Here is a 13,417-nt window from a genome sequence, read left to right as displayed (position 1 = left end):
CTCCCCAGCCCCTCCTCCCCAGAAGTCTCCAGAGACGGAGGGCAGCCCTCCCGCTCTCTCCCTTTTCCTTTCTCTTTCTCTCTTTTCTTTCTTCCCCTCCTCCAGAGCTACCTCGTGAGCCTGGGGCGGGGGGCAGTAGACCCTGACTCCCCGCATCCTGAGGCCATGGGGTGGGCAGAGGGGCCACCGAGGCCTGGGCCTGGGCCGCCAGGTGCAAGCTCTGCCTGGCCCACGCCATTAAGGCAGGCTGGACTCCAGCCCTGCTCTCCTGCCCTGCTCCTCAGACCCACGCCACCAGTCCCAGCCCGGTGCCCCTTCCCCACTAAGTGCCATCTGTCACCTGCCCCGTCACCTCGCAGGGCGACGCTGAGTTCAACCGCATCATGAGCGTGGTCGACCCCAACCACAGCGGCCTTGTGACCTTCCAAGCCTTCATTGACTTCATGTCAAGGGAGACCACTGACACAGATACCGCTGACCAGGTCATCGCCTCCTTCAAGGTCCTGGCCGGGGACAAGGTGAGCGAGATGCTGGAGGGACCTGGGGCTGGCAGGAGGGTTCCCTGCAGCAGGGATCAAAGCTGGCACTGGGGCACAGGGTGGCTCAGAGTCCTTCCTGCCACCCCCAGAACTTCATCACGGCCGAGGAGCTACGGAGGGAGCTGCCCCCCGACCAGGCCGAGTACTGCATCGCCCGGATGGCGCCCTACCAGGGCCCCGACGCCGTGCCCGGGGCCCTCGACTACAAGTCCTTCTCCACGGCCCTCTACGGGGAGAGTGACCTGTGAAGCCCTGCCTGGGAACCCCGATGCCCGCTTCACGGCCTCCCGGAGGGGCCGGGAGCCCCCCCTCCCCTGACTCTGTATCTATGCAAAGCACTCTCTGCCGGTCCTTGGGTGGGGTGGGCAGGGAGGGGCTGGGCGGGCTCTGTCCTCTCTCGTTGGTTGGCCAGGAGGTCCCCCCATCAGGTGGGGGAAGGGAGACTTTTGGGGTCAGCACCTCTGGTCAGGTAAATATATATGATGCGTTGGTTTTTTTTAACCTATGTGGAGGGGACAATGGATCCCCACAGCAACACAGGTCCCCTCTGTGCCCGGGGGACACCCCTCCACATCCAGGTCCCTTCCTTTGCCCCTGAGGTCCTTCCAAGGCCTCCCACATCCAGGCCAAAGCCCCATGTGCCTTGTCCAGGAACCGCCCTGCCCTGCAAAGGGTCCAGCAGGGGGCACCACAGCTGCCCAGTGGAGCACAGCCCCCCTGCTCCCCGCCCCCGCCATCTGTGGTCCCAGGGGCCTGGTCTGGCAGCCGGCCCTCACCCCAGCACCAGCCCAGCCGGCCTTGGCCTTGTTTGGTCTGGTCTCAGATTTTCTAAGGACCAAAACAAAACAAAAAAACCCACAAAAACAGAACAATAAAAATTTAAAAATCCACCAAAAAACAAAAAAAAATTAAAAATAAATTTTAAAAAAACCTAAAAAATTAAAAACTTTCAGAGAATTACTATTTACTTTATTAACTTACGGATTTATTATATAAATATATATTCACCTAGCAACATATCTTTGCCGCCTCTCGCTCTCGTAATGAAGACATAGCTGATTTGCTGCCCTCCCCGGTCCCTCACTGATTTTTCTCCTCGTTTGGGTTGGGCAGGGGTCTCTGGGGGCCTCCTGAGGTGGAGGTGGGCTGCTGGACTGGCTGCCTGGTAGTTGATGGTCCCCCCACCCCCTTTTGAGTTTATTCTGATTGATTTTTTTTTTCTTGGTTTCTGGATAAACCACCCTTTTGGGGACAGGATAATAAAACATGTAATATTTTTAAGGATTCCTCCCGTGTCCTCCTTCCCTCTGCTGTCTCTGTTCTCTCTCAGGAAAGCACAGGAGCCCATGGTCCCCATCCATCCCATCCGGGAGTTAGATAAGAGGGTGTCACGGGCCCCTCCGTTCCCAGCACGGAGCCAGGCCCAGTCCACACAGGCTGCCCAGGAGCGGCCTTGCAGACCCGGCTCTGTGTGCAGGCAAGGAGACCGGGGTGCACAGAGGGGCGCTGGGCCAGCCGCTGGTGGCCAGGCCTCAGCCATGCTCAGGTGCCACCCAGTGAGGGCGGGTGTCTCCAGGCAGGGGGGTGGAGGGCTCGGAGCAGAGGTGGCCTTGCGTCTCCCTGCCTCCAGCAGCCGGTGCTCCTGACCTAACATCCTAGGAGAAGGTGGCCACTTCCATCCACTGGGCAAGAGAAACAAGAGGCAGGCTGGAGGCAGGGTCCTGGGTGGGCACCAGAGCCACCCTGTGCCTGAGCCCAGGCCCACCTGTCTGCGGGTCAGACAAACGACCCCCTCGCCCCCATCCAGGTGCTGGCTGCAGTGACCTGTGCAGAGAAGGGCAGGGTGAGTGCCCCCATCCCAGTCCCCCAGCCACGGGAGGCATTCTCCTTGTGCCCCAAGCAAGGGGCATGGGGTGGCACTCACGGAAGATGCAGGTGAGCTGGGCAGCACAGGACACGAAGCGCTCAAAGTCCACACGCAAACGGCTGTCCCGGTAGCGGCTGGTGAGGGCCTGGGTCAGTTGGTTGTTCAGATGGAAGCCTAGAGGGAGGTGCCCCGTGAGCCCACCCAAGTCCCGGGGAGATGCTGACACCACGGGACTCCGCTCCTCCTCGTTCTGCATGTGGCCTGGGTTCAAGTCCCAGCTGGGGGCCACAGGCCGCACCTTACACTTCTGAGCCCGTCCCCATCTGTCGAAGGGGTAATGTGACAGTCTGGACCCACACACTAGTGTGAGAATGGAATGGCTTCTCATGTTTACTGGGCAGGCACCTATTATTGTTCCTTTTTTGTTTGTTTGTTTGTTTGTTTTTTGGTACTGAGGATTGAATTCAGGGGCACTTAACCCTGAGCCACATCCCCATCTCTTTTTATTTTATATTTTGAGAAAGGGTCTCTCTAGGGCTGGGCTGTGGCTCAGCCGTGGAGTATTCGCCTAGCATGTGCGAGGCCTTGGGTTCGATCCTCAACACCACATAAAAATGAATAAAGTAAAGGTATGGCGTCCAGCTACAACTAAAAACAAACAAATAAATTTTTTTTTAAGGGGGGTCTCACTAAATTGCTGAGATGGCCTCTAACTTGTAATCTTCCTGCCTCAGCCTCCCGAGTTGCTGGTATTATATGTCTGTGCTTTTTTATTACTGGCTTTTTGTTCCTTTTAAGGGCTGTAATACTTTCTCTCTGCCACTGAGCACTGGAGAATAACTGTATGCAAACATTTTCATCAGTCTGACGCCAGTCGTTTCTCCATGCTCTACATCAGAAGTAGTTTCAAAGTCACCTTTGCTATAGAATCTTAACAGAGCCTTTCAAAAAAACGCCACATGATCCTCCACCCCTCAGACACTCAGGGTTGCCTGATGACCCTCTCCTCCTCCGTCCCCACATGTCCAGGTACACAGTTACCAGGACAATTTCACCAACTTCCACTGCACCTAACTGCACACTCATCCATTTAACAGGTAGTTATTAGTGGGCACCTGACACGTCTGTAGTCCCATCTCAGGAGGCTGAGGCAGGAGGATTGCAAGTTCAAAGTCAACCTCAGCAATTTAGTGATTCCCTAAGCAACTTAGTGAGATCCTATCTCTAAATAAATACAGAGATAGATAGATAGATAGATAGATAGATAGATAGATAGATAGGGTTGGGGATGTGGCTCAGTGGTTAAGCAGCCCTGGATTCAATCCCTGCTACCAAAAAGAAAAAAGAAAAAAAAAAGAGCCCTCCCCAGGCATCTATCGAGTGTATTTCTGTAGTGCTAGGCTGAGCTGAGTCTCCAGGTCAGGAAAACCTGGCCAGGAAACCTTCCTGGCCGAGTGACCTGCTCTAGGTCTCTGACATGGCATCTGCTCTCAGGTGTTGGGGTGGTGGGTGCTGTGCCCAGGGCAGACGGAAGGCCCTGAGAAACAGCCAGGGCCCTGCGGTTGCCCTCTGTGTGAATTCCTACTAGAGAAACTCTCAAGGTCAGTTTTCTTCTGCCTTGAATAACTCCTGGCAGGTACCAGGTACTTGGTGACAACGAACAAACGGTCAGACCTTCCCGCTGTTCTGGGTCATTCTCTCTCTGTTCCTGTCTCAGACTCAGCGCCCTGGTTCGCAACTTTGGCTCATCTTGTCCTACACATCCCTGAACACTTGGCTCCCCACTCTGGGTCTCACTCTGTCACTCCCACTGGGTCACAGTCACCCAGCCTACTTTGTGGTGCCAGAAGGGCCGGGGTGTGGCTCAGGAGCCACGGGTTCCCAGTGCTGACCAGCCCCTCCCCTGCCCTACACAGGAGCCCTCTCCCTGGCTTTTCCAACTTCCACAGGCTCCTGCAGCCACCCTGCGCTCGGCCAGGTCACAGATAGGGACTCAAGGAGAGGGAGTTGGCAGCGGACTCCAACCCCAGCTCTCCAGAATCCAGAACATTCCTTCACCCTCCCTGGAAAGCCAGGGCCTCTCAGGCACCAGCTGCCAGTCTTCCCTTCCTGGAGCACCCCTACCCACCTCACCACCTCCCAGGCCACCCCACCCTCCCCCCACTACACTGGGGCTCCCTCCCTGCCTTCCCATCTGGCCTTTTCCAGGGTCGCCCAGTCCCTGCCAGGAAATGGCAACAAAGGACTGGTCACAGCTGAGTGGCACCCAGAGCTGAGACTGGTGTAGAAGGAGGAGGGCCAGGCCCTGTCCCCATGGCCACCCCAGGGACCCTGTCCACACCTGCAGCATTCAGCGCCAGCCTCAGCTCGTAGGAGTTCATGGTCCCTGATGAGTCCTCGTCAAACTTGTCAAACGTGGCCTGGGTGGGGAGTGGAGGTCAGTCGTCCCCCACCCCCCGCCCAGGCCCTCGAGCAGTGGCCGAGCTTGCTGAAGAGGCTAAACCAGGCCTCCCAGGCCACACATCCTGGGCTGCAGCTGCTCTCCCGGCCACAGGCCCCAGGCCAGCAGCTTAACCACTCTGTGCCTCCATTTCCCGATCTGTGACATGGGAACAAAAGCAACTCAAGGGCCTGTGAGGACAAGTCGCGCTTCCTGACATGGGAACAAAAGCAACTCAAGGGCCTGTGAGGACAAGTCGCGCTTCCACCCACAAAGGCGCAGGGAGGGCTCAGTAAATGGTGACTTATCGCTGTCATCTGTGCAGACATCTTTGATCCCTGCCTCTTCACAGGGGTCTTAGTGGCCAAGTAAAGGCCCTAGGAAGGGAGGGGACTTGGCTGGGGTCACCTCCAGAAAGGGGCTCAGCTGGAAGCTGAGATTTCAACCCAGGACCAGAGACTACTCTCCATCCCTGAGACATTCAGTGCCCCTAGAGCAACCTCAGAGGGATGATGGGCCAGCTAGGGACATCCCAGCCAGGTCACTCCAAGTAGACATAGAGTGGTCCAGTCCCCGCCCACCCCCACCCCATCCCCCGTCCTCTGGGCCCTCGATCGCCCACAGGGTGTCTGTGCAGGGAGAGGCTGCCCTGCAGGCCCCCCCCAACTTACCTGCCACACCAGCAGGTGGCTCCAGAGCTGCTGGAAGTGGTGCAGGGCCAAACTTGGCCCTTGCTGTGGATGGGGGAGTCTGGTTAAGATCAATGTCTCCAGAAAAAAAGAGAGACCCCCAACATCCCCTCATGCACTGCCCCATGTACCCCAAAACACCGCAGCAGCTGCTCACAGGTCCTAACGCCGATCTCTCTAGGGGTCCTGGTGTTGGGCCTGGTGTTGGTCCTGGCTACAAGAAGAAAAATGTCAATCCCTGCATGCCAGCCGTCATGAGCACTCTGTGGGACCTAGCTCCCCACAGCAGGCGTTTTATACAGACTCAGACACAAGAGCCTGCGATTGCTCTAACTAGCAGAGCTGGGGTCTGAACCCAGCAGGGAGCGCCAGTCTGCTCACAGGTGCCTCAGAGGAGGGGGAGCCAAGTGGCCTTGGCACGAGCTTGGCACAGGATCCACCATGGAGCACGTGCAGGGAGAGGCTGCCAGGTTGAACCAAGGTTCCTGCAGCCTGACCCCCAGCAGCATCATGGATGAGCACACATGGGGAGCTCTGGGGTCCAGCTCTGAGTTGTATGACCCCTGGCCAGCAGTCCTCCACCCGAACTCACCAGGTTCCAGGGCGATGCTTAGCAAGGTCTGGAGCTGATAGGCGTTGAGTTCTTCCTCCTGGTCAGGGAAAGAGTCGCTTGTGAGGCCCTTTGCTCTGGGCCAGGCCCTGAGCTAGGCTGGGCTGGGGGTGTGACAGAGACTGGGAGAACCCCAGGCCTGTCCTTTCTCAGGGTTCACCTTTGGGTGACAGGGGCAGCTTCCATAGAAGGACACTTTGGAAAGTTGAGGCGTCAGCCTGGCAGGAGGTGCAAAGGAAGGAAAATTAGAGGGTACTGCTGAAGGAAGGCTCAAGGCGGGAAGAGGCTTGGACTTCTCCAGAAAAGAAGTTCATGAGAGAGCGCACAGGGGGAGCCGGAGGGAAATCAAAATGAGCCGCCTAGGACGAGGGGGCTGGAGAGCAGGAAATGGGGAGGGACTGCCCCGCAGCCCAGGGCCCCCTCACCTCCCCAGCCAGCTCCAGAAACAGCTGTGCCAACTCCAGCTCCAGGGGCTTGTAGGGGACCTGCGGAACGGGACAGGGGGCACTTAGTCCTAGCCCAAAGCCCATCCCTCCCTCGTCGCCCCCTCCCACAGCAGTCCCTCACCATGAGGGCCTCCAGGTCGGCGCTGATCACGTCATCGATCTCCCTGCAGATTATGGACAGGCAATGTGGAGGGGGGCTGTTCCCCAAGACTGGGATGCGGGGCGTGCGGGGTCCCAGCGGGGTAGGGTGGGGTCTTGGGACCCAAGGCACATCCCGGCCAGGCTGAGGGTCAGGGACCGGGCCGGGGGTGGGTACCGGCCTGGGATCGTGGGGCGGGGCTGGGGCGGGGCGTGGTCCCGGGCGGGAGGGGCGTGGTCCCGGGCGGGAGGGGCGTGGTCCCGGGCGGGGCTCCCCGGCTCACACTGCTGTGTGGCTTCGCTCTGAGAAGATGCGCAGCGTAAAGTCGGCTTCGTCTCCCTCCTGGGAGGCGCTGGGCACCACCAGGTAGTGGCCGGGGCGCAGGCGACAGCGGCGGCTCACGTCGCGACGGGCGCAGAAGACCGAGCGGTCGGCGCGCAGCAGTTTCGGCAAGAGTGCGCGGCTGCGCGGGGAGTCCCAGAGGCCGAGCAGCTGCGGGCAGCGGGGCATGACCACGACCCGCCCGAGCTCCCTCCCCAAGACCTCCCACCCACTGCACCCCAGACCACCTGGCCGAGCCCGCCCGGCCCCCAGACCCCGACTTTTCCCCTCCAGCGCTGGTCGACCCAGCCCCAGGGCTGGTCGAGGGATGGGCGCTGGGCCACATCTGAGACCCACCTCCTCTGGGATCTGTAAGAAGGAAGAGTGTGGCCGCTGGACTCAGCAGCAGCAGGGGGTGCCACTGCTCAGAGCCCCCACCTCCCCTCCAGATCCTTCCCATGTCTTTGGTCCTGGGCCTTTATTGAACCTCTGACCCTGTCCCTGATCCAGGTTCCCTCTGACTCCTTCCCAACCTTCCCTTCCCTTATCTGTGCCCTTTAGTCCCCCTCCTGGTCCCCAGTCTGTCCCCACCCTGTCCCCACCCTGTCCCTTCAAACTTTCCCAGACACCCTCCCTCAGCTCCCTCTCTCCTCTGGCCCATCCCCAGTTGCGTCCGTGCCCCTGCAATACCCCTAGAATCCCCTGCCCTCCATGCCTCAGCTCTGCCAGGGCCTCACCTGGAACACGTGGAAGCCCACGGTGAGGTAAGTGAGGCCCTTGGCCCTCAGCTTCCGTCGGTTTCGCTGGATGAGTGACAAGAGGACCGTGCACTTGGGGATGCGGCCCCCCCTGGCTGGGCCCCCTGCCCTGCCTGCCCCCCAGCCTCCCCAGGGTCCCTCCTCATCCTCATCGTCCTCCTCCTCATCAGGCTCCAGCAGGGTCAGCCGGAATTGAGGATTAGTCCAGAAGGTTTCTAACAGAGGAGAGAAAAAAGGGGTTTCCGCCTGGTGCAAGCCCCCACCCCAGCTTGCCTCTCAGGGTCCCCGCTTGGGCCTCACCGGCACTAGGCTGGCTCCCTCCAGAGTTGAAACCTCGTACCCAGCGACCTTGGAAGGTGTGGATGTGCCAGCCACCCCCAGCCGGGTTGGGGCCCAGCACCTCTGGGCTCAGGGAACAGATCTGGACAGTGTTGAAGTGGCGGAGGAAGTCCTGCAGTTCCATCCTGCACGCGGCAGCAGTCAGAGCCACCCAGGCCACCCCCAGAGTCCCAACCCCAAACAGCTCAAGACCCCAGAGCGACTCCCCCAATCACAAAGCCCTGCAATTCCTTACATACTGCCAGGAACCCCTTGATCTCCAGAAATCGCTGCACCTCCAGGTCCCCCCATGTCTCCAAGTCCTCAGAAATGCTCCACCAGTAGCCAAGATTCAGAGTCCCCCCAAACATGGTCAAATTGCCTTTACAAAACCCCCAACCATTGAGACCCTCAGACTCCCAATTATCAACAAGTATCCTCCAAATCCTCAATTCTGCCAAAATTCAAGAAATGCCAAATGTCACCTAACCTCCCTAAATACTACCCAATCCCTTCCAAACTCCCCAAAGACGACTTTGCTGCCCCTAAACTTCCAGCTGCGGCTCTCAACACAATTCCCTGAACATCACCTCGACGACTTCTTGGCTTTGCAAAATAGAGCCCGACTCCCAAGTTGCCACTGAGAATGACGCCGTCTCCCTGTTAGGTCCCATCTCCAAGGACATCTCCCATGTCCCTCCTCACCCTGAGTCCCCTGATTCAGTGCCTCCCAGAGGCAGAGCCGGGTCCCTGAGAACTCACCAGAACTCGCCATCCTCCTTCTTCACCAGCAGGGCCTCTCGCCACTCAGCGGGCAGCGCATCCCAGCGCGGGCAGCTGGAGAGGGGGGTGTGAGGGGTGGCAGGCAGGACCCAGCCGCCCCCCCCACCCCAGGCCCTTCCCACCTGTCACTCCAGGCCCCGGTCCACTCCACACGGCCCCATGGGTTCCGCAGTCGCAGCAGCCTCACTTTGGTGAAGCCCAGGGACATCTAAGGACAGCAGCATCGGTAGGGTGGCACCTGGACACCCCCTGCCAGCCTACCCGTGGGGGCTGCTCACCTTGTGTGTGCCAGTGACTGAATATGCATGTCCCCTCACCAACCCGTCCTCCGTACGGTACTCGCCCCGATCACTCTGGGAAGGGGACCAGAGACAGTGAGTCTGGGGTCGGGGAGGGAAACTGCTGTCCCCATGCTCTCAACCTCCTGCCACCCAAAGCCCAGCATTGAATGGCATGGGGCTCAGAGAGGGCGTTGGAGTTGGGGAGTACAGGAGAGGGATGGGGAGAGGGAGGGAGATGAACCAGACAAAAGATGAACCAGAGGGAAAGAGGCTCCTGAGGCTGGGGAGACTCAGAACAGAGAGACCAGGAGGGGAGACACCCAGACAGAGGAGTAGGCGCCAAGCAGAGGCTTCACTACGTGGCTGAGTGAGTGCGTCCGAGAACCCAGCAATGACTGAGCGCATGGCGGGGTCTCGGTTCCACACACCATGACCCAGGCTAAGCCCAATCCTGGGGTTTCTGCTGAAGTTCTCAAAACTAGTCTTTTTTTCTTGGCCACTGAAGATGGAATACAGGGCTGCTCCACCACTGAGCACAACCCCAGCCCTCTTTATTATTATTTTTTGACCTTTTGGGTGGCATGGGATACCCTTTGTACCCCAATGACGAAAAAGCCTACCTGAGTGTGAGACTAACTCCTTTCCAGGATAGAAAAACACGTTTGCAACATCCTCTGAGCACCTAGATCCAGCTGTTCCTGAAGCTTTTAGTTGGAAGAGCAAATAACCTTTCCATCTAACCTTCTCCAGTTTGATGTGTGGGAGAGAATAAGCCAGCAGCAGAAGCTGAGAGGAGGAGGACAGGAAGCTCCCCTCCCGCCGCACCCCGACTCTGCTCTGGTCCTGACAGGGGTCTGTGTGGGGGAACAGCTCTCACCAGGGCAGTGGCGCCCACAAGGGACTCCTTGACCAGGGCGTGGCGAAGGGCAGAGAAGAGGCCTGGAGTGTCCTGCCTCAGGTAGAGCACCTCGCCCACGCCGCCCGTGAAGTCCACGAAGGCCTCGTTCATGTGGCCGCCTCGCATCACCTCATAGGAGCCGTGGAGCCTGTGGGCGCGGGGACGGGGGCTGAGACTCTCCCATCTGGGGCCTCTGTCCTGGGTGGGGACCCCCAGGGGCTATCCCTGAAACTCTCAGATGCTGGAGGTGGGGACCCATGACGCTTGCTAGAAACCCCTGGAGCCTGGACAGAGAGCCCTGGGGACTGCGCTGTGTCCGGGTCCTGGGAGTCCAGCCCTGGGTCCAAAGCGTTGAGTGTCTGGGGAGACGTCTGCTTTGGGGTGATCTGCCTGGGCTTGTCAGGCATCCAGAGCCTCGGGGTGGGCGAGTCAAACTCTGAGGGTCCCAGGGTTACATGCACTGTTTTGGAGGTTCTCTAGATGAGTCCCTAGACAGGGGAGGTGGCCTGAGATCACAGGTCCCCAGCGGGGAACAATACAGGATCTGGAGAACCTGGGGTCTTTCAGGAGATGTCAGGGTCCTTAGGACTTATGTGAGGGGCCGGGGCTGGGGGCCGGGCCGGCTCAGCGTGGAGCTCGCCTGGCTCACATGGGCCCTGGGTTCCGTCCTCAGCGCCCCATAAAAATGAATGAATGGAACAGAGGCACTGTGTCCACCGGCACCTAAAACTACGGGTTTGAGAAAAGAGCTACTGGGTGAAGGATGCCTCCCCTACACGTCCGCAGGGTTCTGGGGTTGTGACCTGGCGTGGGATCCTTGGTGGCATGCCTGGGGGACTCGGAGGTTGGGGACTCGGGATCCCTGTCACTTGGGGGCCCACGTGGGGTCTGGGGGTCCTCACTTGGCGTAGGCCTTTTCCAGGAGGGGGGCCCAGAACTCATTCCGCTGCTCCGAGCGCACGAACATCAGCTTCCCCTCGCGCACGGGCAGCCTGTCGTCCACCACCACGTCCACCCAGCGGCCAAACTGCCAGAGCTGGCAGGGGAGGGGACACGGCTCCAACCGGGCTCCAACGCCAGTCCTCCCAGGCCCCACCCCTGCCCCTGCTGCCCCAGGCCCAGAGCCCCACAGGGACACGTCCACTGTGAAGTCCATGTCACCACGGGGCAGCGGAGGCCTGCACAGGGGACCTGGCTTCTACCTGGAAGTGGAAGACACCTGCGTAGCCATCTTGGAAACCCTGTCCAGGGGGGACCACGCGGCACAGGAGTCGGGGGTGCAGAGTGAGGGCCGCGGCGGCTGCCAGGAGCCAGCAGTTACCTGGGGGGAGGCTGGGTGAGGAGGAAGGAGGGGACAGGCCGAGGGGAGGGAGGAGCGGGACAGGAGGCAAGGACAGGGCCTGGAGGGGGGGGGTCTCACCCAGGCTCCCCTGACACACGTCCGTGCGGCTCATGTCTTCACAGATGAACTGGGGCTCGGCGCAGAACTCCTGGGGGGAGGCCAGACCTCAGCCCCGGAGGGAGCTGCTGCTCCAGGGTAACGGGGTCTTTGACCAGGACCACCCAGCAGGTCCCCGAGCCGGGCTCAGCCTCCCTGGGCCTCCCTGAGTCCCAGATGGCTGGACCTGCTCTGAGACCCAGGGGTCCAGGGCTCAGTCCTCCTCCCTCAGACCCCAGCCTCCTCCCTCAGACCCGGGGATCCAGGCCCTCAGCCTCCTCCCTCAGACCCAGGGGTCCAGGCCCTCAGCCTCCTCCCTTAAATCCCAGCCTCCTCCCTCAGACCCTAGACTCCTTCCTCAGACCCAAGGATCCAGGCCCCCAGCCTCCTCCCTCAGACCCAGCCTCCTCCCTCAGACCTGGGGTCCAGGGCCCCAGCCTCCTCCCTCAGACCCCAGCCTCCTCCCTCAGACCCAGGGTCCAGGCCCCAGGCTCCTCCCTCAGACCCAGCCTCCTCCCTCAGACCTGGGGTCCAGGCCCCAGCCTCCTCCCTCAGACCCAGCCTCCTCCCTCAGACCTGGGGTCCAGGGCCCCAGCCTCCTCCCCCAGACCCCAGCCTCCTCCCTCAGACCTGGGGTCCAGGCCCCAGCCTCCTCCCTCAGACCCAGCCTCCTCCCTCAGACCTGGGGTCCAGGGCCCCAGCCTCCTCCCCCAGACCCCAGCCTCCTCCCTCAGACCTGGGGTCCAGGCCCCAGCCTCCTCCCTCAGACCCAGCCTCCTCCCTCAGACCTGGGGTCCAGGCCCCCAGCCTCCTCCCCCAGACCCAGCCTCCTCCCTCAGACCCAGCCTCCTCCCTCAGACCCGGGGCCCGGCCCCAGCCCCACTTTACATGGGGCCTCTTCCACTCCACCCCTTTGGCCTTCTCGGAGTCAGGTCCCAGGATGTCATAGCCAAGGGCATCAGGGCCAGCAGGGAAGCAAGGGTCGCGGAACAGGACCCCTGAATCCAGGCAGGCCGCTCGGATGGCCTCGTAGACCTGGCCTCGAAAGGGCTGGGGGCCCCTGGCTCCGGGCCCTGCCTCCTCGTCCACCAGCTGGATGGTGACCTTCCTGCTGCTGCCACACTCCATCCGGACACTCTGATCTCTCAGACTGGCCCAGGCCCTTTAACCTCCTGAGTCACAGAGGCGGGGCCTCGGCCCCCTCCGCACCCCGCTGGGGGTCTTTAGGAGCCTTCCCTTGTTAACATTAATTGATGGTTTGGGTGCCCGAGAGCAGGACGCCTCTTCAGTGGTTTCCTCCCCGGGGCGTGGGGCCTTCAGTTGTGGCCAGGATAGCAGCTTAATGGGCTTGGCCAGCAGCAGGAGGAATGGTGGGCAGAGCTGAGGGAGGACTGGCTGCCAATGTGGGAGTGCCAGAAGGAGGTCAGTGTGGGGGTGTGTTTCAGCCTGTGTGGCCTGTGGGGCTGTCAAGGCAGGGATGGGGGGGAGGCGAGGTGACCTCTGGGTCCACATCTCGCTGTCTCCTGTCTGCCGGGGCTCCCTTATCTCTCCCTCCCTTCTCCACCTGCTTCTGTGTCTCCCCCAGATCTCTTGGCTCTTGGAACTTCTCTCTCTCTCTCTCTCTCTCTCTCTCTGTCTGTCTCCCTCTGTCTCCATCTCTGGACACCCCCATCCCCACCTCTCTCTCCCTGTTCTGGGAATTGAACCCTGGGCACTTTGCCACTGAGCCACATCCCCAGTCCTTTTTACATCTCTTTATTTTTCATATTTTACTTTATTATTTATTTTAAAATTCATTTTGAGACAGGTTCTCTGAGGCGGTGGAGTCTGGCTTCAAAATCATGATCCTCCGCCTCTGCCACTCCCCGCCTCCCAGTTGCTGGGGTCCTG

General features: G+C 60.2%; 2 protein-coding genes across 9 annotated transcripts in view; one reads left to right on the top strand and one right to left on the bottom strand.

Annotated features, from left to right (window-relative positions):
* Positions 1-1,820, top strand: part of Actn4 (actinin alpha 4) — a 69,784-nt gene extending 67,964 nt beyond the window's left edge. For all 8 annotated transcript variants that reach the window (XM_077793371.1, XM_026412121.2, XM_026412119.2 and 5 more), the window contains 2 exons: positions 360-518; positions 629-1,820. In XM_077793371.1, the coding sequence (XP_077649497.1) occupies positions 360-518; positions 629-787 (318 nt within the window). In that variant the 3' untranslated portion in view covers positions 788-1,820. The remainder of the gene's footprint in view (positions 1-359; positions 519-628) is intronic.
* A 374-nt stretch (positions 1,821-2,194) lies between these two features.
* Positions 2,195-12,655, bottom strand: Capn12 (calpain 12). The gene is made up of 21 exons (XM_026412174.2): positions 12,416-12,655; positions 11,510-11,579; positions 11,292-11,410; positions 10,992-11,125; positions 10,069-10,237; positions 9,189-9,263; positions 9,033-9,118; positions 8,890-8,964; positions 8,110-8,273; positions 7,789-8,024; positions 7,409-7,420; positions 7,014-7,222; positions 6,713-6,755; positions 6,571-6,630; positions 6,124-6,185; positions 5,667-5,733; positions 5,518-5,580; positions 4,748-4,826; positions 2,464-2,580; positions 2,305-2,363; positions 2,195-2,221 (listed from the first exon to the last, which is right to left on the bottom strand). Exons 1-21 carry the CDS (start codon positions 12,653-12,655, stop codon positions 2,195-2,197), a joined length of 2,166 nt encoding a protein of 721 aa, XP_026267959.2.
* Between the last annotated feature and the right edge of the window lie 762 nt (positions 12,656-13,417).

This window comes from Urocitellus parryii, chromosome 15 (genome assembly GCF_045843805.1).
Source record: "Urocitellus parryii isolate mUroPar1 chromosome 15, mUroPar1.hap1, whole genome shotgun sequence".
Taxonomy (NCBI): domain Eukaryota; kingdom Metazoa; phylum Chordata; class Mammalia; order Rodentia; family Sciuridae; genus Urocitellus; species Urocitellus parryii.
Note: the sequence above shows the minus strand (reverse complement) of the source record. Positions and strands in the feature narration are given on the sequence as shown.

Bases quoted from the DNA above. Each gene is read 5' to 3' on its own strand.
- Capn12 (XM_026412174.2), bottom strand. From the start codon at position 12,655: ATGGAGTGTGGCAGCAGCAGGAAGGTCACCATCCAGCTGGTGGACGAG. The intron at 11,580-12,415 runs GTAAAGTGGGGC...GCCTCCCCCCAG, and splicing joins TGGAGTGGAAGAGGCCCCAT to GAGTTCTGCGCCGAGCCCCA. The intron at 8,965-9,032 runs GTGGGAAGGGCC...CCCCCTCTCCAG, and splicing joins ACCGGGGCCTGGAGTGACAG to CTGCCCGCGCTGGGATGCGC.